The sequence below is a fragment of the Chenopodium quinoa genome, unplaced genomic scaffold (genome assembly GCF_001683475.1).
Source record: "Chenopodium quinoa cultivar QQ74 unplaced genomic scaffold, ASM168347v1, whole genome shotgun sequence".
Lineage (NCBI taxonomy): Eukaryota > Viridiplantae > Streptophyta > Magnoliopsida > Caryophyllales > Amaranthaceae > Chenopodium > Chenopodium quinoa.
The window spans coordinates 391,888-416,613 of NW_018744582.1; the positions used below are offsets into that span (position 1 = coordinate 391,888).

The 24,726-nt window shown below is 33.7% G+C and overlaps 2 protein-coding genes across 2 annotated transcripts; one reads left to right on the forward strand and one right to left on the reverse strand.

Moving 5' to 3' along the window:
* Nucleotides 1-8,864: 8,864 nt before the first annotated feature.
* LOC110699166 (ruBisCO large subunit-binding protein subunit alpha) lies at nt 8,865-13,451 on the forward strand. Its single transcript, XM_021876652.1, has 8 exons — nt 8,865-9,068; nt 9,680-9,860; nt 10,111-10,232; nt 10,379-10,586; nt 10,681-10,826; nt 10,917-11,223; nt 11,988-12,439; nt 12,991-13,451. Exons 1-8 carry the CDS (start codon nt 9,015-9,017, stop codon nt 13,279-13,281), a joined length of 1,761 nt encoding a protein of 586 aa, XP_021732344.1. The 5' UTR covers nt 8,865-9,014; the 3' UTR covers nt 13,282-13,451.
* A 1,936-nt stretch (nt 13,452-15,387) lies between these two features.
* On the reverse strand, nt 15,388-19,007 carry LOC110699167 (protein CNGC15b-like). The gene is made up of 6 exons (XM_021876653.1): nt 18,196-19,007; nt 17,735-17,947; nt 17,043-17,335; nt 16,813-16,924; nt 16,447-16,683; nt 15,388-16,309 (listed from the first exon to the last, which is right to left on the reverse strand). Exons 1-6 carry the CDS (start codon nt 18,835-18,837, stop codon nt 15,611-15,613), a joined length of 2,196 nt encoding a protein of 731 aa, XP_021732345.1. The 5' UTR covers nt 18,838-19,007; the 3' UTR covers nt 15,388-15,610.
* Between the last annotated feature and the right edge of the window lie 5,719 nt (nt 19,008-24,726).

Here is a 24,726-nt window from a genome sequence, read left to right on the forward strand (position 1 = left end):
TTTGGGTTTTGGGACTTGGGAGTTGGGAGTGCACTCATTAGAGATATTTCAAAAATGTATACAACCTTAAAACGGAAAAAAATGGGTCTGAACAAGAATTTACAACTATAATATCCAAATTGATCCAATATGAACTACATGTAAAATCATGTTTCACCTGAGAACGAAATGCAACTGTTAAATGTTTAATCATTTTGAAAATGAAATACGTAGTATTCTATATGAAGTAGGAATACTTGAATTTCACAACTATGTATCAAAATTGAATTTTGTTTCTTAGAAAACTCTTACCTTTTTATTTATTTGGTGTGAATATTAAAAATGAGGTGGAAAGGGAACATATAAGAGGTAGGAAAAGAATATATGAATATTAAAAATGAGGTGGAAAGGAAACATATAAGAGGGAGGAAAAAAATCATTTAACTCTTACCTTTTTTATTTGTTTGAATTAATCATAGAAAAGTATCACTTAAACTTAACTTCATTTTACCCCTGGATAATGGTAATTGTTATCCAAACCTTTTAACCAAACACTAGGTAAGTTGGTAACGGTAATGCTTTAATTGACTATGTTTCCAACCCAAAAAATACTATTACTCATCATGCTCTTGTTATAGTTTGAAGTATTCTTATTGTTGAAAAAAATGGTTCCACTTGGTACATATTTACAAGTGAGCCTCAGTTTCGCAATCGAGAAACATGGGATATTAAGAATGGCATAAATGTAAATAAGGGTACATTCATCAATATTTTTTTTTATTTTTTGCTCAATTAACACTATTAACTTCCCATCCACCTTCACTCTTCTTCTTCCTCCTCCTCCTACAGCAAACTCCATTGAAGGAGCTTGAGTTTTTGTCCACCGACACCATCGTTTCCAACATAATTTCTGACATCTTTCGCCTTCACCGACATGTCCACCACCGTTTATGGCGGTTTCGCTACCAAATTAAACGAAAACCCTAAGAACAAAGAGAGAAATAAAGGGCATGATCAACCCTAAAGAGTAAGGGTGTTATGTTCCTCCGTTGAAGCAGGCCTTAAGCTTTTGAAATCTCCATTGAAGAGCTCTTCGAATTTAAGTGGAATTCTCACAGTTAGGAATTTGTTAACTTCTGTTATGGCTGTAAATACAAATTACCCTACCTACCTACTCAAAATGACAACAATGCCCCATTAAGCAGTAGATTTCGTTTCTCATGTTGAAAAATCTTTTTTTTTTTTTCATTTCTACTCCCCCTACAATTCTTATTATTATATACATATAGGTTCAAAATTTACATACCATAACAATTTATTACTCCCTTGTCCCTATTTTTTTGCCCCATTTGACTTTTCACGGTTTTTAAAACACGTGTTAAAACGTATATGACTTTATTTCTATACGTGTAAAAATTCTAAAAACTTAATATTAATAAAATATGCAATGATACGAATCTAACAAAATCCCACATGACTATATTATCTCTTATTGATTAATGGGAATTTATGGTCAAATTTTTTGAAATTTGAACCATTTATTTGCAATGGGACAAAATAATAAAGATAGAGGGAGTACTAATTTGTGCTTGTGTGATCTTGTTAAAAATAGATTTATTTTCATGATAAAATTATATACCAGTTATATGATATGGTATTGAGTTAAACAATTATCTTACAAGATTAACTTTCTCGCTTTTTGATTACTAAAATAGTCATCCAATTATAATGGATTGGCTTGTCATTTTTCTCATTCTTTGCTTGTAATATTGTTGTTAGAAATATGCATTTATATGCGGATTATAAATATTCACGATCTATTTTTTAATAAGTAATTATTTAAAATTCTTCTAATGGTGATTTTTATGCTTGTACATGTTTTATCAATTCAATTGTCTTTAAATTTTTTTCTTCTCTCTTGACAAGAAGAAAAAGGATTTTGTTGATAAAAGATAGCCAAACGGCACTTACAAACAATTTCGAGGAAAACTAAAATTCCAACACAAGTACAAATTACCTTAGAAATCACCTTAATAAAAAACATCCGAAGCAATACAATATGTGAGTTAACATTAATTCGGCTTGAGATCCACAGATGAATAGTTGTTTGAGTAAAAATACTCTTACGGTCTTCTAGATACTTCCGGAGATTATGAAACCCTAAATATTCAATCTTCGACTGACGAACAAAAAAAGAAATTAAGCCTAATAGAATAACCGGTGAAAAAGATGGGATCCATTTATTGAAAGCAATTAAAAAGTTTTTGGGGCTTACCACCGGTGAAAGCCCTACAAACATTCACAATTAATACTAGAAGAAAGGAGATGAAAGAGAAAGAGAGAAAAGGAGAAGAGTGAAGGAAAATCTTTAAAAAAAAAAAAAAAAAATTGAGGCTAGAAAAACCCTCCCAAGGGAGAAACCCTAGAAAAACGAATATAATATGAAATTAATAAAATTGAATTTTAGTTCAGTAAAAATAATTTAACTTGTACACTCTGGAGAAATGAAGCAAGTAATAAAATATGAAGGGAATAAATAAGGACTTGTTCATTTCACCTTACAAAAGCAATACTGAGTATTCAACAAATTAAATATATTTTTATTTCAGTAAAAATGAGTTCATTTCATTAAAGATAATTTCAGTTCAATAAAAATCAGTAACTTTAAAGAAAAAATATAACAAAAAATCAGTAAAAATTAATTTAGTTAAGTTAATTTTAGTTCAAAAAAATGTTTTCAATTTAGTAAAAATAAGATTTTTTTTTTTTTTTTAAACGGTAAGATACTGGGGAGCGTCACCTGTAACACCCTAGAAATTTCTTCCCTTTAAAATACCTGTTTTGCTCTTTTAAAATACGAAAAAGGAAATTCTAAGATATTACCGCCACCGTGAAAACGGCTAAGGCAATTATCAAAGACACACAGCGGAAGACTCTCTTTAAAACCATTCAAAATAAGTCAACTTAAAAAGTCAAACCAAATGAAAGTAAAGTCAAACAAGTTCAACCTACAACTTGAAACCAATATAGGCCCTTAATAAAATCGAGATAAAACATTTTACAAACCTTCTCGTTAGTCTTGCAAGCAAAATATATAATAATTAAAGCAATAAACCACATCATATTCTTATGAAAACTAAACATGATTCGTTCTTCACTCATGCATGCCCATCATGAATATGCTTCCACACTTGAAAAGCTCCTCTTTACTTTGTCCCCACTACTCGCCATTAGAAATGGGTCGTCGTAGGGCCAAAATAAAAATAAGGCGAAACAAACACACAACACACACAATCAACAATGCTGAGTACATAAGTGTAAATAGTACATACTAACATGCTTAATCCTATCAACACACAACTTACCTTGCTGCATGACAGGCTAAAGTCATATCACTTAATCAAAAGAATTACCTAAGTCCTCTAACTAAATTAGATAGGGAAGTAGGGTTGAATCCACAGGGAAACAAGTCTTTCTATTCCTAAATAATTAATATAATCTAAACTATTAAGTAACCAATTTGTTTTTATGTGAATTAAACTAAGGAAAATAAATAAACTAAAGCAAATTGAATAAGGGAGAAATCAATAAATCAAAGCCTAGGGTATAGGTTCACCAATAAATAATATTACAGGGTAAACACACAACAATCAATTATCAATGCATCAATTAATCAGATCATAAAGGGCTTTCGCTACGTACTACAATCACAGAATTAACATTACTAGAAAACAGCCAATCAACGACGGAAAAAATCCGTCAGAAAACCTGAAATTCTGTCGGAAATGCCCATTTCCGACGGAATTCCGTCGGAAGGCACCGTCGCATTACATGTAGGAATTTCGCGATATTCCGAGGGAAATTCCGTCGGAAAGGTCCATTCCGATGGAATTTCCGACGGATTTTGTTCTGTCGGAGTCAAGTTTGACTTATTAGGAAAGTCCGTCGGAAGAAGTATATTCAGACGGAATTTTCCGTCGGAAAAAGTATATTCTGACGGATTTTTCCGTCGGAAAAGTAAAAAAAAAAAAAAACAGCCCTGCTCACCACCACTCCACCACCCTCTAACTCTAACCCTAAGCCCAAACCACCCAGCGTTACCCACCACCACTGAACCCAGACCCACGTATCACCTAGCCCAGATCCTCCTAACCCAGGCCCACCCACGCCTCCCCACACCACCAGCTACCACTGAACCCACCCACGCCTCCCACCACCCTAACCTGAACCTACCCACCGGACCCACGTAACCTGAAATACTCTCCTAACCCGACCCCACCCACTAAACCCACCACCGTAGCCGCCAGATCTACAAACCACCACCGAAACCACCATTCCCCACCCTCCCCAACCACCACCGAAACCCACCACCCACACCCAGCACCGAAACCCACCTAAAACCATCACCCAGAACCGAAACCTACCTAAAACCACCACCCACACCCAGCAACGAAACCCACCCAATAAAACATAAAAAAATTCGAAAAAACAACCGAAAAAACATCAAATATCTAACAACAAATTAATGAAAAAAAACCGAAAAACAACAAAAAACCGAAAATACAACAAATTAATTAAAAAAAAAAAGATACGTACCTTAATTCGACCACACAAAACCTCGAAATTGGGTTTACGAGGCCAAATTCGACCATGAAAACTCTAGATCTAGAATTTTCATGGTCGAATTTGACTTGAAAACCTTTGTTTTAACCATCAATAACCTTTTCATTGTCGGAGTTGTTGTCGATTATAGCGGTTCGTCGTTGTTGTTGACGGTGCGAGAGTGAGAAAGAGATGAAGAGCAGCGACAGTGAGAAAGAGAAAAGAGCAGCGAAGAAAGAGAAGAAGCTATAATGAATGAGGAGAGGAAATCAAAGAGGAAGAGAAGAGGAAAGAGAAAGAGTAAAGAGGCGGAAAGAGGAGAGAGAAAAGAGAAATGAAAGGGGAAGGGGGAGTTTAGGGTTTTCGTATCGTTTTTTATTTATTTATTTATTTATTTATTTAAAGTGTTAAATTCGTCGGAAGAGCTTAAAATCTCCGTCGGAAGCAGTAAATTCCGAGGGAAAAAAAAATCCGTCGGAATATTTCAGAGGGAATTTCCGTCGAAACTAACATTTTCCGGCGGAATTTTCCGACAGATCCAATTTCCTTCGGAAAATTCGAATTTTCCGAGGGAACTTCAGTCCGTCGGAATGGTTCCGTCGGAAGCCGACCTATTTCTAGTAGTGTAATCTACCGGTATTAAATCGCATCTCTCGAATCTTGACTTAACCATTTATAAATTAACCTGCCTGTTGAAACTAAGCCTAAACATCAATTCTCATCTCTCGAATCTCGAATCAATATTGCATAACTCATACAATTAAACCAGGCCTAATCTTATTGCATAGCATTAAAATCAATCAATAGAAAATTAACCAAACATTAAAAATCAACAATTGTAAATTATCCCTTCATATTATTTATGGATCCCCACAACCCTAGAAAATAAACTGCTCACACATATTTAAATTTAAACTAAGCAAAGTAAATAAAATTGACATAATTAATCAAAGCAATTAATTAAGGGGGAATAAATCGTTACCAAAATAAACGGAAATAATGAATTGCATAAACTCAAAGTGTAGAGAGAGAAAGAACAAGAGTATTAACCAAAAGCTTAAAACTAAAATCTGGAAATTAAGTAATGAAAAAGACGTAATCGTATCTAGTTTAAAAACGTATTTATACTTAAGCACAAAATCCTAATTAAGATAAAACAAATTAAATCGTCAAAACTCTTCTTAGAAACACCCGCCTGGTCAGGCGGAGCTTTGCCCGGCCGGGCCCGCCTTTTTGCTGGTGGCTTCATCGCTCGCGCCCGGTCGGGCGCGAGACAGGGCGAAGGGCGCCGTCTTCCTTCTACCTCGCCGGGCCGGGCGCGCCTTAGGGCAAGGCACCCACCCGGTCAGGCGAGCACTCGAGCAAGCATGGATTTCTTCAATTGGTTTGTTCCTTGGCCCAATTCGCATTTCCTTTTTGGGTCCTTAAGACTCGGTCCAATGCCTCGATCTCTTCTTCTTCATCGAGCCCTTAATCACCGGTTTGATTGCTCCAACGTGGTCTTGGGCTACGGAATATGGTCATAATTCTCCAATGCTCGTAGTGGCTCAAATAAGTCCGGGAAAATGCTCCAAATTTGCAATTTCCTATAAAACAGTACCAAATCTACGAAAACACTAGAAACCACATATTAGTAATAACAGTGACTCCGAAGAGCCAAAAATACTCCTAAATATGACCAAGGGACGGGGGTAAAACACTATATAAAATGAACATATCACTGCACCTGTTTACAAGCACCCAACACAACCAACAAATAAATAGACCACTAAATTACTTATTTAATTTATTACACATCAAACGGGTTTTCCACCAAATCCCTGCCCCAAATAAATTGAGGTAAACTACGCCGGGAGCTAATCGGGTAGGCAAATGCCACATGAAGTGACTGGACGTCCTCCGCCTAAAATAAATAAAAAGGAAAATACAGCGTCCTGTACTCCCAGTAGAAGTCATAGTTAAATATAAAACCCCATAACTCCCCCCCCATATGTTCATAGTTAAGGTATATACATTCCAAGAGTTTTGGTGTGTAATCTCTTTCACTTTACGTTGTTTACATATTTTTAGACTTGGTGATGACTCTCAAACCATCATACAATCAATCATAATAAATCTTCAAACAATTAAATATACTAATTTAATTCTTGAATAATTAGTGACCACATAAATTTTAAATGTTGAACCCTTTTTAAACTACCTCGGTGTTAAATAAAACCTTAAACGCATAATGCGCCACAAATCCTATCCCTCGGTGTTTAAAACACCTTAAGTGCACTTAAGCACCAAAATATAATTTAATCCTCGTGTACATAAACACTTAATAGCTCAATTCCCATGCTTAAAGCATCGATAAAAATTATATGAACTACAATAAAATTCACTTTTCATATTCCAAACCAAATTAAACATTTAGTTTAATTAAAGGTGCTCTCAATAATGCCAATAATAAAAGTGTAGTTCATATTCAACATGCCAATATAATTAATTCCAATCATTAATCCATCATAAATAATTCATACATCACAAATCAATCACCAACATCAACACAACCAACAATTCCAACCAACACCTATCATGATACTACCTTGGAATTAATTAAACAAAGTCTAGCATGCTTCTATACACTTAAATAACTACCGAGTACGCAAACGTATCTTGAATATGATCTCAAAATCGCCACGACTACACAAAATCACTCACTTGGAAATCTCGTACAACCCAAAATTACAAAGAGACATTAATACCTATTCAATATAAATTTTCAGCAATATATACACTCTTTAAAATCACTCATAAACCTTCTAAAACAAGCTGAAAATTAATTTAAAACCCTTATTTTTATTCCCAATTAATGGGTAATTAAAATTCCCTTCAAGAAACATAATATAGCTTTTATATAAAAATTCCAACTTTATAAAAACATGTAAAATTGCTGTAATTATGTTTAAAACATCTAATTTAATAGTTTCAATCACCTACAAACAATTTCCATCAATACACATTAATTTAGAAACCTAGGGTTTTCAATTTGTGGCTTTTTAATTCAAAAACCAAATCTAAAAATTTTATACATAATAATTATAATCAAACATCATAAAAATCATCACATAACCCAAAAATAATAATTGAATTCAAGCTAGAATAATTTAAAAACAAAAGAAGATAATTTTTTTTTTGAAACACACGCACACAAGGGGGAAAAGGAGGGTGGCTGGCGCCACCTCCCACGGCTGCTGCTGCTGGCGACGGCGGCTGGCTGTGTTGGTGAAGGCAGTCGGGCATCGTGGTGGTGTGTGAAAATTAAAAAGGGGAGGGGGAAAATTAAAGGAGAGAGAAAATAAGAGGAGAGAGAGTTTACCTTTGAGTATTTTCCACCTTAGGCAAGATCTAACTTGTTCATAAGATGAGTATTTATACCCCCTCTCTAAACCCCTTCTAAGCTTAAATTCTCTTTCTACCCTTAATGATCCATTCTCTTATTCAAACTAGTCCTTTGACTTTCCTAAATACCATTGACTTTAAATTTCTTTTTATAAACTAATATGCCCTAAAGTTTCTAAATGATAAAATAAAATATTTTCAAAACAATTAAATAAATAAAAATGGAGCTTTAATTAAAATAATTCTTTTTAAATTAATAAAATACCATAAATAATTCATTTCAAATTAATTAAATACTTCATAAAATAAAAATTTAAATTAAAACATATGTATAAAAATACGGGGTATTACATCACCCACCCTATCACAGGAATAGGAGATGAGGAATTGAACCCCTTATCAAGATGAAGTTAGTCCCTCTATCTCCTAGATTCTTCACTAAAAATAAGGGGTTGTTTGGTTGAAATTGTTGGAATGGATTCTAAATCCATTTCATGGTTTTATTTGTTTGGTTGGACTATTTAAGTATAGAATCTCATATCCGGGGATTCTAACTCCACCTCATTTCATTGGAATCTCATACCCACCTCCCCCCTAAGGATTCATAATTCATACTATTACTCAAGTATGAAATTCCATTCCATGATTAAACCAAACAACTTTAGATTGATATGGAATATAGAATCTATACCACCCAAATATGAAAATACATACTAATCCGTTCCACCTTATTAAACCAAACGAACCTAAGGTGAAGTGAATCGCGCCTAGCACTAAAAAAAACAGGGAGTATAATTCTAATCTAAAGGCTGTCAAGACTCTCAAGAGTCTCAACGGTTCTGGAAGTAGTGGAAACTTCTCGAACATCATCTCTCTATCTTTGTTTCTCTCACTTAAGAATTAAAGCCCTAACCTACACAAACCCTCACTCACTCTATCAGTTTTCAGCCTTTGCTCCTTATCCTCACTTCACTACCCCATTTCATACACCATCTTCTCTATTTCTCTCTCCTCTTCTCTTCGATAATCTGCTCTGCTGCCTATCAACAATGGCTTCTGCTAATGCTATCTCAACCACTTCCATTCTTTCTACACCTGGAAAGGTATTCATCTTTTTCTATCCCCTCATTTTCTCAACCTCATTTTTATTCGTTCTTTGATTAATAACAATTGGGTTTTATTGTATTGTTTTGGATTTTTGATTAATACCCATGTTTTTGGATTGGGTTTTGAAGTTTTTTATATGTGGGAATTGGATTAGTCTTTTTGTTAGTTTGTTTTCTTATTCTTTCATTTGGGTTTTATATTATGCTAATTTAGCTTTGAAGCTGGTATAGATTAGTTAATACTGCTTGAAATTGTTTATATTATGTGGGGTTTTCTGGGTAAAATTCTTATGTAATATTAGCTATCTGCAATGAGAGTCATGTGACTGGATTGAATTTTTGAAATTGATGAATTGGGTTGCTTTTTCTGCTAATAGTTCGTGGGTTTTAGTTGTTGTTTTGCTGCCACTGTTTAGATTTGTGCATTCGTTAGTTTCCAAATTAGTAAATGATTATGTATTCAAATGTGATAAGAAAGCATTTCTTGGGTTATGCATAAGTTTGAGGGATAAGGAATGATGGATTTTTTGTTTTGTTGTTGTCTCTTAGTGAAGTGCTATATTTGCCTGAATGTGTTTGTTATATGACCTGTTGCGCCATGGATTCAGGGAAGCTTGAGGAAAGCAATTCCTCAGCGGGCGCAGAAGGTGCATTACAAACCATCAAGCAGGCGGCTTGTCGTAAGAGCTTCCGCGAAGCAAATTGCCTTTGACCAGGATTCCAGGGCAGCCCTTCAGGCTGGCATTGATAAACTTGCTGATGCTGTTGGACTTACCCTTGGTCCAAGAGGTATCTTATATTCCCCGGATATAAAATCCTGTAAATTTGATATATGCTTGCCTAGCAAAAGCAAGAGTACCATTACTTGCTAGGAACTTTTAATTGAGCATGACTCCTTTATACGAAGTATTTATTAAGCATGTTTATTGTGTGCAACTTCTGACAATATATGTTGCTGCTTTCTTTTTACTGGACTTTTTTTGCTTAGTTGCTGTTTCTAATGCTGTATAATGGCATATGATTGAACTTCTTTTTGCAGGGAGAAATGTTGTTTTGGATGAATTCGGGAACCCAAGGGTAGTTAATGATGGAGTTACTATTGCTCGAGCTATTGAGCTGGCTGATCCAATGGAGAATGCTGGTGCTGCTTTGATTAGGGAGGTATGGATTTTCCATTTATAAGTGTATTACTGATGTTTCATTTAAGCCGCAGTACATTTTTCTTGGAGAATAGGAATTTAGAGTTGTAGACTTTGTTGTCACGGTTAATAGTTTCTAGATATGATATGATAGCGTTGGTGATATAGGTTGCCAGTAAAACAAATGACTCAGCTGGTGATGGAACTACAACTGCTTCAGTTCTTGCACGTGAGTTTATTAGACAAGGTCTGCTCAGTGTTACCTCAGGTGCTAACCCTGTGTCTTTGAAAAGAGGAATTGATAAAACTATTCAAGGATTAATAGAGGAACTTGAAAAGAGAGCCAGGCCAGTCAATGGCCGTGAGGATATCAAAGGTACTACTTATTTTCTGACTACTGCTAGATGGTGTTGAGTTATTATGAAGTGTAAAAGCATTTTAACGGTATTTGATCATGCATTTGTTTTCAGCTATTGCCACTATTTCTGCTGGAAATGATGAATTGATCGGAACCATGATTGCTGACGCTATTGACAAAGTTGGCCCAGATGGTGTTTTATCCATTGAGTCGTCATCTTCCTTTGAGACAACTGTCGAAGTGGAAGAAGGAATGGAGGTTTGTGGCTTATATATTAGCAATTAATGTGCTTGTAATGTTAGTTTGTTTTAGGTCCTCATATGATTTGGGTTGTTTCCTGTATTTCAGATTGATAGAGGGTATATATCTCCACAGTTTGTTACCAATCCTGAAAAATCAATTGTTGAATTTGAAAATGCTAGAGTCTTGATAACTGACCAGAAGATATCTGCAATTAAAGATATAATCCCATTATTGGAAAAGACCACTCAAATGAGAGCACCTTTGCTTATTATTGCTGAGGATATTACTGGAGAAGCATTGGCCACTCTAGTTGTAAACAAGCTTCGGGGCATTATCAATGTTGCTGCCATCAAGGCACCAGGATTTGGAGAGAGGAGAAAGGCTATGCTTCAAGATATTGCTATCTTGACTGGTATGGGATTGTTTTCTGTGCATTATACTGTGGAAAATGTGTGATTTTGCAATTGTTAATGGTAAGCTCAAAGGCAAAAATGAAGTTTTGAGCCATTTGATGAATCAATCAGATAACTAACTATAATGATGACTATATCTTCTAGAAGTAGTTTGATTTTGCGGGGGAACATCGTCATAGCTATATGGTTTGTATGCTCACTATGGGTATATTCATATGCTTTTCCTATGCATAGTATAGTATGTGAAACTGAAATTTATAATTTCTCATGTTGAAGAACTGGTTATAATGTTTTTTTTTTTGGTTGGGAATCCCTTGGAAAAACATCTTATATTTTCCCTTTATTTGTAAAGAAAAAACTTTTTTTTTAATCAATAGAAGACATATACCCGAAACTCTGGCCTAAACCATTGTACAGTTGGACTGGAAAAGAACTGGAGTATACAGTTATTTGTTCATACTTTTTTTTAATGTTGTGGTATCATGACTGCTGATGTTTTATCATTGGTTCTTTGGGATTGATGCATTACCTCCGTTTCTTATTATTTGCAACAAAGGGGTATTATTTGTGAGACAAAAAATTCCTTTGTTGCAAATAATAAAAAACAGAGATAGTACTTCTGACTTTATGATCAAATATTTGATTTTCGAGGACCTATTCTCAATAATTCTAGATAATTCTTGCCTTGTGAAGTTTGTAACTACTTCCATTGCTTGTCCAGCTATAGTCATGTGGGTAATAATGTGTAACTTGTGTAATTCAGGAGCGGAGTTCATGGCTAGTGATTTGGGATTGGCGGTTGAGAGTACATCTGTTGAGCAGCTTGGATTGGCAAGGAAGGTGACAATAACCAAGGATTCCACCACCCTCATTGCTGATGCTGCGTCTAAAGATGAACTTCAGGCTAGGATAGCACAGCTTAAGAAAGAATTGTTTGAGACTGATTCAGTTTATGATTCTGAGAAGCTAGCTGAGAGAATTGCAAAACTGTCTGGAGGTGTTGCTGTTATAAAAGTTGGTGCAGCCACAGAAACTGAGCTTGAAGACCGTAAGTTGCGAATTGAGGATGCAAAGAATGCAACGTTTGCTGCTATAGAGGAAGGCATTGTTCCTGGCGGCGGTGCTGCTCTTGTTCATCTTTCAACATGCGTGCCTTCTATTAAGGAGAGTCTGGAGGACCCTGATGAGCGTTTGGGTGCTGACATTGTGCAGAAGGTAAAATCTTTTCTTTTAATATCTGATGCTCTTTAGTCTGCAATCAATTTATAAGATACGGCGTTAGCTTTCTGGAACTCTCAGCTATGGCCCAGCCCCTGTCTATATGCTCGTTGCAAGTTTGTATGACAGGAAAATATTTAGGCCTTGTTCTTATCACCTTGGAAAATAAGTGAAGTTGCAGTAATATGAGTTTATACTAAAGATAAGTTTAGATAAGTTCCGTATAACATTATATAAAAATATTAAGAACTAACTTTAGATCAGCAAATTTTTGAGGTAAATAAATTTTGGTTGAAAGAACAAAGCTTAAATCTCTATGTGTATCTGCACATATCTGGGAGTTCCATCCAAGTAGTGCTAAGTAGTCTCAAACTTGTCAGTAAAATATTGTCAGATTGGGAACTTCCTCGTTGCAAAAATGACCCATTTGTTTATTGCTACGACATACTACTATAAAAGATCATTAGAAGCTCTCAATTTGCTTTGTAGATAAGCTACTCTCTATGTTGCATTTTCTGTTAATCTTATGTGTTGGCTGATTGATGCAGGCACTTGTGTCACCGGCATCTCTAATTGCCTACAATGCTGGGGTTGAAGGTGAGGTGGTTGTAGAGAAGGTGATGGCAAGTGAATGGGAGGTTGGTTACAACGCAATGACCGACACATATGAGAATTTAGTAGAGGCTGGTGTAATTGACCCAGCTAAGGTGACAAGATGTGGTTTGCAAAATGCTGCCTCTGTTGCTGGAATGGTATTGACTACTCAGGCTATTGTTGTGGAGAAGCCAAAGGCTAAAGCTGCAGCTGCAGCTGCAGCCCAATCCGGTATGACCATATAAGCTAGGGTACGATAGGCTACTAAAGGTAGGACTTTAATAATCCAGATCTTGTTTTGGTAGTGAAGTGTATCAAAGTTTTGTATCGAGTAAAATTATTGATGGAAAGAGTAAATTGATCGTTGATTTTGAATTAGTATTGCACGTCGAACCTACCCTGTGTTCATTCTTCAGTTACTATCATGGGATATGATTTTGGCAGTACATATATCGGTTTTAACTTTAGTAAAAATTCTGTTTCTCACCATAGACAGAACACTCTCCAAATTGCTGAAGTTAATAGCCTTTCTGAACTATTGTTATAAATTTTGTATGAAACGAAAAATGTTAAATTGTTAATCAACAATTAAGGAAAGCTATTGGCAAGCCATGTATTGGAGAATCATTATAGGTATCAAGGTATGATAAATGTTTTACTCCGTAATTTATATGTTTCTACGAGAGGATCCTTATTCTCTTTCTTTATACTATCTATTTTTCTTTATTTTATTTTTTTTTTTTTTTTTTTTTTGTCTCATTTAAAGTTTTTAATTTGAAAGAAAACTCTAATTAAGAAGAAAAAAGATATTCATGTGGAGTTTTGTTCGTATTATTATATTACTAGATTAGCTCTCGTGCGATGTCTAGATATAATGAAAAAAAGAGAGCTATATAAAACAGTACTCCGTAAAAAAGCATAAAATAATGTTACATTGGGTAAAGGGTTGTCAAACTGTTTATTTAAAAAAATTGTGAAGAGTTTAATGTATAGTAGTCTGTATTGAATTTTAAAGTCAATATTTAGTTTTTTCCATAAAAAAATGAGAGAGAAAAAAAGTTTAGGCGGGAAAAAATTGAAAGAGAAGCTGACACGTGTACAATTTGGATAAATGAATAATGTCAGCGCTTGTTATTATAGTATTAGTTATAGATAGATTATAAATGCTCTGTTACTACTATATTATTATAGGCTTTTTAATAATTTTTTTTAATTTAATCAGCATCTATATTGCAAAGCCTCCTAATATGCTATTCGCAATCATCAAGAGTATTTTAGTCTTTAGATTTTAGATTCTTTTATTCCCTTTTTTTGGTCAATTGGTTCACAAGTCGTATATGTTTTTCTTTAATCATAATGTGAATCTTTTATTGCAGTTGTATTTAATGTGCTTTCTTAATTAATCTGTATGACATTATTTAAGTGTTTTTCACTTTTTGACTCATCTTCTATGGTGTAAAACGCATGTAAAATCGTAATTTTAGGGACATATACTTTTGTTTTTAAGCTTGGTCATATGGCCTTCATGCCTTCAAAGGATAAGGTTTTCATCAGTTGATATTTAACTATGATTATCTTATTTCTAAGTTTCTTTTTTATTTGTCTCATTTGTCTTTTTATGCGGTTTTTAATACACACATTTAAACATCAATGACTTCAATTACGCACCATAATAATTTAAATCACTATTGAAATTAGATTTACATGGAATAGAATTGTTCCTTGAACAATTAATATTGGTTTTAACTGATTAAAAAGACTATGATTATAAATAGTTACACATAACATGACTATATTTTTAAAATGGACAATATGGAACGAAAAAATCAGTCAAGTGATCCGATAATATGTACTCCGTACAATAATGTATCATTGCCAAGTGGGGAAAGATGCCAATGCATCATAAACGGGGAGTGCCGACCAATTAGGTGTAGTATTAAATGAAGTGCTCCCTCCAATAACTTGAGTTTCAATGACTCATTAATTACTTGAAAACATAGCAACTTACTTTAAAGCATAACATCTCCAGCTAACTCACCCCATCTCTTGTGATGTCAACCCTGTCCGTAGTACTAGTACCCATATATCATGCCTTTCATTTAAAATACAGCTATTTGCCAGTCAATGCTATGCTCTCATCAACTTCATCACCATTTTTTTTTATTAGGGGATTGTCTGTTCAACGTATTAGAAGTCCAAGGAGATCAAATCCGAATGCGGTGTATGTTTTTTATGGTGTAGATAATACCTGCGACACTTTAACCAATTAAGATAGTTGACATTAATTGTGCATATGTGGGAAAAAATTTGGATAGACAATGTATATTTGTAATATCACCATTACATAATAGTACCAAATTGACTTTTGTGCATTTGTTAATAGATGAATTAGTCCACACCATAGTGTGGTGTATCATTCTTCTTGAAAGTTCAATTATTCTTGTACAACTTTCTTTCCAGCTAGATTTTGTAACTAATTAAGCTAATTGCTATATATAATTAATGGTAGAAGAGAAGAATCAAGTGTTAATTAGAAGCAATGAATAATGTACAAACAGCTAAATAGATGCATGTTTAGTCCTCATCAACGGAGAAATCAGGTTCAGCAGGCTTCTGCAATGCACCAATACTCGAATCCATACTCGAGTGCTTCTTACCAGCCTTCCTATTACTTGATGCTAGTCGCTTAGCATACAGAGAGTACCCTGATCCACTGACATCATAATCTTCACTACTGAGCTGCTCTTGATCATGTTCATATGTCAACATGTCTTCGTGTGCTTTACACTCAGTAGCATTATGCCGTCGTTTCTTCTGTCTTCGCCATGCTGCCTGTATAAAGCAGGCAGCCCATAGTCTCCAGTGATGGGAGTAGAATCGAAACTTGTGTCTCAGTTGCTTGCTGTGCAACTTTCTGAACTGTGCAGCCACAAACTTTAAGTCTTCTGCTTTCAGAGCGAAGGCTTCCACCTCTGAGATGGCCTTGACTGTTCGAGTTGATGACGGAAGGATCACACTAGGTCGGGGGTCTAGAGCCCACGTTAGGAGCTCCTCGCCACAGAAGTCACCTGGTCCAATCTTGCATGAGTTGAAGAAACCTGTTCGGCCTCCATTCGTTGTGTATGAATCCAAATGGCCTCGGATTATGAAGAGCATCTCGTTCACAGGGTCTCCCTCCCTTACAAGAAACGTGCCTTCCGTGCATAAGGCAGGCTTCAGCCTCTCACATATTGCGTCTAGCATCCTTTCTTCCATTTGGTCAAATAATGGGACCTGTGTATAGAAGTATTTGTCATTCAATTGCCTTCTGTTAGGTTTAAATACTTCCTTTTCACTGTGATTGTTATACTTTCTATTTCAGTATGTCTAATACCTATCATTCCTACTTGTAATGATGGTTGTAAACTTACCCGACGGACTAAATCAAGACAGAGATGACGTTTGATATCCCTACGTAGATCCATTGGAAGTCCTTGGAGAAGAGCTTCCTCGTCGACCCCTCTTGTAGCCACCCATTTGTAGTGATCATATCTCCTCACAGACTGCTTCAGCTCTGGAGGCAGCTGCCTGTGATGCATCCATTGCTCTGTATCAGTTCTCCTGATCCTCCACTCTTCCAATCGGACTGTAGTTGATTGCAGATATGTCTGAATTATAGAACATGGAAAAATTCACTCTTAAATTCTTAGGTACTAAATTCGGTGCAGGGTGCTAAGTTTAGTACATATAAGTTTCGACTTTAGTGGCGTATTATGACAGGGTGCTAAGTTGCTAACCTGCATGTTACCAATAAGGAGGGCAAATAAGACCAATCCGAGGGTTGCAGCTATGATCGCGAAAACTATTTCACCAATAGAGGTGCTTGTTGAAAGATCCTGCCCTAGAGAACTGCACATAATGATTCGAAAACTGATCAGACATTAACAATTGATAAGGCAATATGCTGTAGAAGCTTAAACAAGCATGTCTATTATTTGGTCTCAACACATTATATCCAATGTATTACCTCAAGTTTTTCAGACCCCACCAAAGACAGTAGAAGTATTTGTTGATGAAAGGTGAAGAGGTAACCCCAGTAGTCACGGCCTCACCATAAATTCCGAAAGTGTAACTGTTTTTATCAGGATCACATACTTTTGTTATATTGCTCATTCTAAACCAATTCTCTCTCCCTGCATCCTGAACTCTTCTACAATCAAAGAATTTGTATAGACACATCTCACTCTCGAGGCTGCAAACGTGCTTCCAGCATGCCTCTTCTCGCTCTATTGACAGAAGGTACCAGCAAGCTCCTAAAACCTACAAAAATCACAATCAAAGATTGTACTGGCTCGCTTAATTATCTTGTTTATCTGCTTTTTATGATGCTAAAAAAGAAACTATTAATCATAAGCTTAAAATTAAGTACATACATGAAATTAATAATAACGAGGCATCACTTTTGTTTATGAAATCCAGCCATTGAAAACAAGACAAAACAATTATCTCATAATCATGATCAAATTTTTGCTCTATCATTATGTTTTGTCAAATGATTGAAGTTCAGAGAATCCTAGTTTAACAATAGAAAATACAGTAAAATACAATCAGAAGCATCAATTATTATGCAAAGAAAGTGACTTAATATTTAATTGAACCCTACCAAAATTAGATGTATTAAAATAAATACAGAGATCTGTCACTATGTCAGACACTTACATGGCTTGCCATAATGAAGAGCATGAGATTGTAAGCAGCACCAGCCCAAGCAGTCTCAGTAACCACACCAGTAGCCTTAACAATTTGTGACGAAAGAGGAAATATCAGGAACAATCGCGGTAAGTATTGAAAAATCAGGATAAACCGTAACACATTTTTCGTGTTCATCATCATCGATCCACTTAAGTTCGGAATCACTCCCCATATCAACATCTAAACCAAAACATTCACAAAACCAATCAATGAAAAATCAAAAACCATGTTTGATATAAATTTCAGGTACATATTTGTTATATCAAGTACTAAAAGTACATATGGTCATCCCTTAATTACATGAACGTATACTATTTCTAGTATCCTATCGAAATAGATATATACTCCAATTTAACATAAACTGTAATCCGTTATATTGTCGAAGCTTTAAAATGTTCGAAAATTATTTACGAGATTAGGAAGTGAACCTGAGGAAGAGGCAGAGCAGCAATGAGCTCAAAGAAGAACCAATTCTTAAGATATCCAACAGCAATCTTCTTAGGATCAACAAGAAGCTCACCCCTCCCAAAAACACGAGAAGATGGAGCAATATACGCAGTCCGAAATCTAAAATAAATCTGAACAACATAAAAAACATCAGCCATTGTTCGTATGACAGTAAGCGCAATCTCCAACTTCATCTCAATCTCAATGCACATAATGTCTCCTTTTACTGCAGGCAAGAAGAAAAACAACGGGTCTACGAACAACGAAACTAAACATGCTATAAGAAACACTTTATTCCATCTATTAATCGTCTTTCCTCTAGGATCATGTATCTTTCTCTTAACCCTTTCGTAATCTTCAGAGAAAACTCTCGAAAGCACCTTGGTTCTCAACGACAATGGCGATGACGGGGAGGAAGAGGACGCCGATGATGATGGTAAGGAAGATGACAGTCTTCCTGCTTCAGGGAGTATCTTAGTTCCATCTATAGTGTACTTCTGCTTTACTTGTACTAAGTTGGTTCTGTTTTCTCTGTTTCCTGCTGCTGCTGATGCTGTTGCTGTTACTGTTGCTGTTTCGACTTCTTCGCGAAACCTTACAGATCTTGATTTGTTGTACTCCATTGTTTTTAGCCAGATGAATAGTGTGAAATGGAAGTCAAGAGATGTGGCCTGGATATGAGTTGTTACATAAACAGAGTTTCCATAAGTAATGGAAAAAGTGAGAGAAACAGGAAAAGAAAAGTGTGAATATAATCAAATATTAATTCATTGTATTTTTTTCACGGGTTTATTAGTTTGACAACTGGAATGGTAGAGGATGATTTAAAGAGGTACACAATTAAAATCATATTTTATTATACTACTAGGTTAAGTCCCGTGCCATGCATGGTTATAATTACATTTTACACAAATAAATTATAAACAATGGTGTTAATTCAACAATAATTTATCCAAAAATAGTATTTGTAACAAAGTAACTTGAATTTTAATTTATACTAATACCAAATACGTAATGGTTATTGAATTATATTGTATAAAATAGTAATAGAAATTAAAAGATATAAGGTTTTATATAAATGAATGAAAATATTAGCTTAGGTTAATACCCATATACAAACTCATATACATTTGCCCTTATATTTTGTTGACACACTTTGACCGGCATTATATGAAAAATTAGTTAAATTTATTTTATTTTAGGATAATTAGTATTCCGTAATCAACATTTTTAAATATGTTTTTAGTGAGTAGTAGGAGTTTTTAATTTTTTTAGTGAGTAGTAGGGGGTTTTAAATAATCACATAAATGTTTACAGTAATTAGATTGAATGTTTCAATATATATGATTTTGTTCGGTTGTTCTTATAAAAGTTCTATAATTTTAAGATTTACACAAAGTATGCTACCAAAATGATTTTTTTTTTTAATTAAAATAAATTTTATTATCAAATGATAAAAGTTGGAGAAAAAAATTTGATAATATTATAATAGTCTTGGATAATAATATATTACAATACATTACAATACCTTATTTTTAATCTATGTTAGTATTTTTGTAACTAAAAGTTTCCAAGTATATACGGTAGAATATATGTAAAAAAAATTATTTGAGTATAATTGGATTAAATACGTTGTCAAAATGGAAATAAGTATTATTGTAGATTATAAAATGGATGTCATTAAAATTTGGCAAAAAAAAAAAGAAAAAAAAGGAAAGAAAACAAAGGCGGGAAAATTTTTAACCAGAAAATGACAAGTGTCATTTATAGTTTCGTCTTTAGTATAAAGTTATTGATATAACAAATTACATACTTCGTATTTCATATAATACTCCCTCCGTTCCATAAAGAAGGTTACATTTGTTGGTTTTTCACAGTTAATAAGGAAAATAATATATGGAAAACAAACATTAAATTAACTTGAAAAATAGGAATATTTATATTGGGAATAGGTAAATATTTTTGTAAATAAAAATAGTCATTTGGGAATATGTAAATATTTAGATAAAAGGGGATAGTTGGATAAAAATATAATTGTATAAGGAAAATGTGTAAAAAAAAAAAGTAAATAAATTTAAATTTAAGAATAATTGAAATGTAACCATTAAAGGGGAATGTCAAAAAGGGAAAACGTAACTTTCTTTCGGGAATGGAGGAAGTAAATCTTAGTTTAGAATATATTGTAACATTAGAGCACCCATAAAACAGAACATAAACATGTATAGTAAAGGTATATTAGATGTTTACACTATAATAGCAAGGAAGGAGATGTTGGAAATTTTAAAAAGAAAACGAAATGTTTGTGAATCCTTCTAAGAATATAATTATTGCAATATACGTAGTATAAAGAATAGAGAAAATATGATGTTATAAAACGACAAAGTAACCTTTTTTTTGAAACCACAAAGTAACCTTCTATAGGAGGGATTAATAATTCCATAAGGCACACACCTCTTACATGGTTACTTAAATACGAATAAAACAAAATCATTAAAAATAAAGGTGTAAAGTAAATCGATCCACACAATACCGATTGAAAAATAAAAAGTAGAGTTAGCAATATACAAAAGCAAGATAATGTGAGTTGAAGACTTTGTTTCAACAAGGGTCATGTGAGTAGAACTGAAAAGAATTGAAGCTCAAATAAACTAAAGTATAATGAAAAGTTCTTTATTTTTTTCTACCAATGTGGAAATTTTTAGTTTAACGATTTCATGTTTGATTCTTGAGTAAGAAAAGTCTAAAGTCAAACAAAAGACTTTAAAAAGTAAACAGTATCTAAGTCTTACTAAGAACAAATGAGTATTATTATTATTAATTTATTTAATTAGGGTAAGGATGGTGGGTTCTTATTATTTATTAATTAAACATTTCATACCAATGAAGTACAGTTTTGAGATGGGCATTGACTTAAATGATGAATGTGCGCATTGAATCCACCAAGATGGGTGGATAATTTAGTGTTACGCTAAGAATCATTTCAATGTTTAACAAAGTTGTACATAGCTTAGCTATTGGTTCAATTAAGTTCATGACATAACCCAATCTATTTTAAAGTACTCTGTATTATTATTCTATAAATGGTGGATAAAACTCGGTTATCAAAATTTCATATGAATGTATTACACATAGCTAATGGAGGATGACCCTTGTAAATTTAAAGCAAGAACTTCTAGGAGTTTTGGAGAGGTTTATCATGGTTCATGCAGGGTTTCTACGTACATTTTAAGGTACAAACTTTCAAGGGCAATGTAGAGATTGCGTCTGACTGTCCCATGAAGATAGAAAGGCCAAACCTCTAAATCTACATATGTGTTGTTTTGCGTATTGAATAAAGACTTAGGATTGTCTAATTAATTGACTTTATGCCTTGGTTTATATTTATTAATTTCTAATTGCATTTATAAAACAATATAAAACTCCATCATGTATAAACTTTCCAAATCCTAAACAATATCAAATTACCACATATCTATCTTAGATTATCACTAAGATATATTATTATCCTAAATATAATATCATAAGCTTTATATGAAATATATCACCGTAGTTATTTCTTTTATTCCTAACAGTAACTAAAGGCTGCTATGGGTGCCTGATGAAGTTGTGATGAAAGACAAAAAAAAGTGGTTCACTTTATGAGTTAACTTGATTATTAACAGTTAAGGATTGGCATAAGTGTTATCCTCGTCAATAGAGCCCAATTGTAGTTTATGTATATTGGGCAAATGAGTGAGAGGAGATTGACAGGATTTTCTTAAAGAGGACTATTATGTTAGCAGACTACAAATTCTATCTTGACTTGGTCAAATCACTAAAAGTTTACGACATATAATTTTCTTAAACGCTGTACTTATTTTATTATTGCAATAGCTATAAAAATATAGTTTTTTTTTTTTAGACTATATTCAAGGATAGATGTCCAATTCCTGAAAAAAGCCCAGTTACGCAACAATCCAAGTGAAGAACATAGTAATTATTAATACTACCTCCGTTTATTATTATTTGCAATATTTACTAAAATTAGGCGCTTCCTATCATTTGCAACAAACTTTTTTATTTCCTTTTTTAGTAAATTTTTGCCAATAAAATGCCCATATTACCCTTACTTAAACAACTTAGACATCTAATTAGATCACTAACCTAATTTAACTTTTTACCTAATAAATCTGATTATTGTAATCATTTTTACCAAAAATCATTCATCTTCCCACTTTCTCTCTCTGGTTTTCCCCAATTTTCTTCCTCCTTCAATTTTCTCTCTCCTCTACATTTTCTTCTTCTTCTTCACCACATCTTTCAATGGCAATGGAAAATAATTGAACATGTCCCTCGACGATCTCATCAAGATCAACAAATCTTCTAGTTCGTGGGGGTGTTAGGGGTTTCAGATCTGGTTTTAGGGGTGGCGTGAGTTTCGTGGGGGTGGCGTGGCTGGGTTCGTCTGGTTCGTGGGTTTGGTTTCGTCGGGTGGCGTGGGTCTGGTTCGTGGTGGTGGCTGGGTGGGTCTGGTTTCGTGGGGGTGGCGTGGGTCTGGTTGATGGTGGTGGCTGGGTGGGCCTGGTTTGGGTTTGGTTTTGTAGGGGTGGCGTGGGTTGGGTTTGTGGTGGTGGCTGGGTTTGTCTTGTTCGTGGGTTTGGGTTTGTATGTTTGTCTGGTTCGTGGGGTGGTTGTAGGGGTTCAGATCTGATTCATGGTGGTTTATGGTGGGTTCGGTGGTGGTGGTTTACGATGGGCTCGGTGGTGATGGTGGTGGTTTACGGTGAGTTCGGTGGTGGTGGTGATTCTGGGTTTTAGTGGTTCTGATAAATTTTTTGTTTTTTTTAATTGGATTAGTGTTTAAGTACATGCCCTTATATTTAAATAATCATGCTTAAAAACTTTTGCCTTGGCCTCCGTGAAAGGTACAATTGTTGCAAATAATAATAAACGGAGGTAGTACTTACTTACACCCAAGTGTAGGTACTAATACCTACACCCCCCTCCACCTCACGTAACTACTATCAACTTGAAAAAAAAGTTCAGTTTTTCCACCTTTTCTCTCTCCTTATATAAATGCCACGTTTATTTATTTTTTCTTTTAATAATATATTATTACACATTTTCTCTCTCCTTAAAATTTTACACATTATTTTACTCCATTTTATCTCTCGTAAACCACCAAAATCTACCACATTTCTCTTGAAAAAAAAAATTCAACTAAAATAGTTGATTTAAAGGATGAAATCACAAAATCGAAGGAATTGTCTTCAAAAGAAAGGTCGAAAAATCAAATTGTAAGTTATTTTGTTTATTTTTGGAGAAACAAAAGTACAAACTCTAATTTTTTCTAGATATATTAAACTTTGATAGTAGTTCTTGATTTCTTATAAAATAATTTTCTTATCCTATAAAAGTGATTTCCTATAGTTATAATAGAATAATGTTTGGTATACTTGTTGAATTAATTTGTGGTGTGTTATTAGAGTACAAAATTGTTGGACATAAAAAACTTGAAAATAGAGTTTAATTGTCCTAATATTTTGGATAATTTGACGTATTCGTAGGATTACAGAAATGTAAATTTATTTCGTAGTGAAAATTCTTTTTGATAAATGTTATTTTCATTTTGATAAATGTTCATTTATGTATAGTATACAGTCATTCATTTATTTATAAACGGTCATTGGACTTCTAATAAATGTAAATTTTGCCATTTTATTCATAAATTTCTATAGATCTAATAAGGTATTTCAATAAGATTAGAGTTTTTGGTTTCTTATAGTTAAATCTATTATAAATGTTCATTTTAGATGAACTTTTTTTATTTTTTTTTGAAAACCACATTTTAGATGAACTTTATGGTCATATTCATATTTTAATAACTAAATTATAGACAAATTATCAATTTAATTTATGGAATTGAATCATTGATTGTTAATTAATATTATTTACTTTGTTAATAAAAACTGTTATTTGGAGAATTTTGGCTATAAATTTAATCTATCGTAAATGTTCATTTTTGATGGAAAAATGATCATTTTAGACGAAATTAATGTTCATTTATTAACATTTTCATATGAATAATATATGTTCTATTACATTTTTTTCATATTCATTCTCTTTAAATTATATGTTCATTCTTATATTAAATTAAAAGATATTCATTTCTAATCTAATACAATATTCATTCTCATATCTAAACATATTCATTTAGTTTAATACTTGTTCATTCAATTCTCATATTCTAAGACATTCGTTTGAAGAGAGCTAGGGATAGCTTAAGTGGTTAGAGCTTCCCTCCCGGTCTCAAGAGATCTTGGGATCGATTATCATCACCTGCCCTTGTGGCTCTCTAAACACCAAAAAGCAAAGACATTCGTTTGAATTTTAATACTTGTTTGTTATCATATTGAAAAAGCTCACTTGAAAGATGTTCATTTGACTTTAAAAGTTGTTCATTTAGATTTTAGTACTTGTTCATTCTTATATTGAACTATGTTCATTTCTAGCAATGTGTTCAAATTTGTATT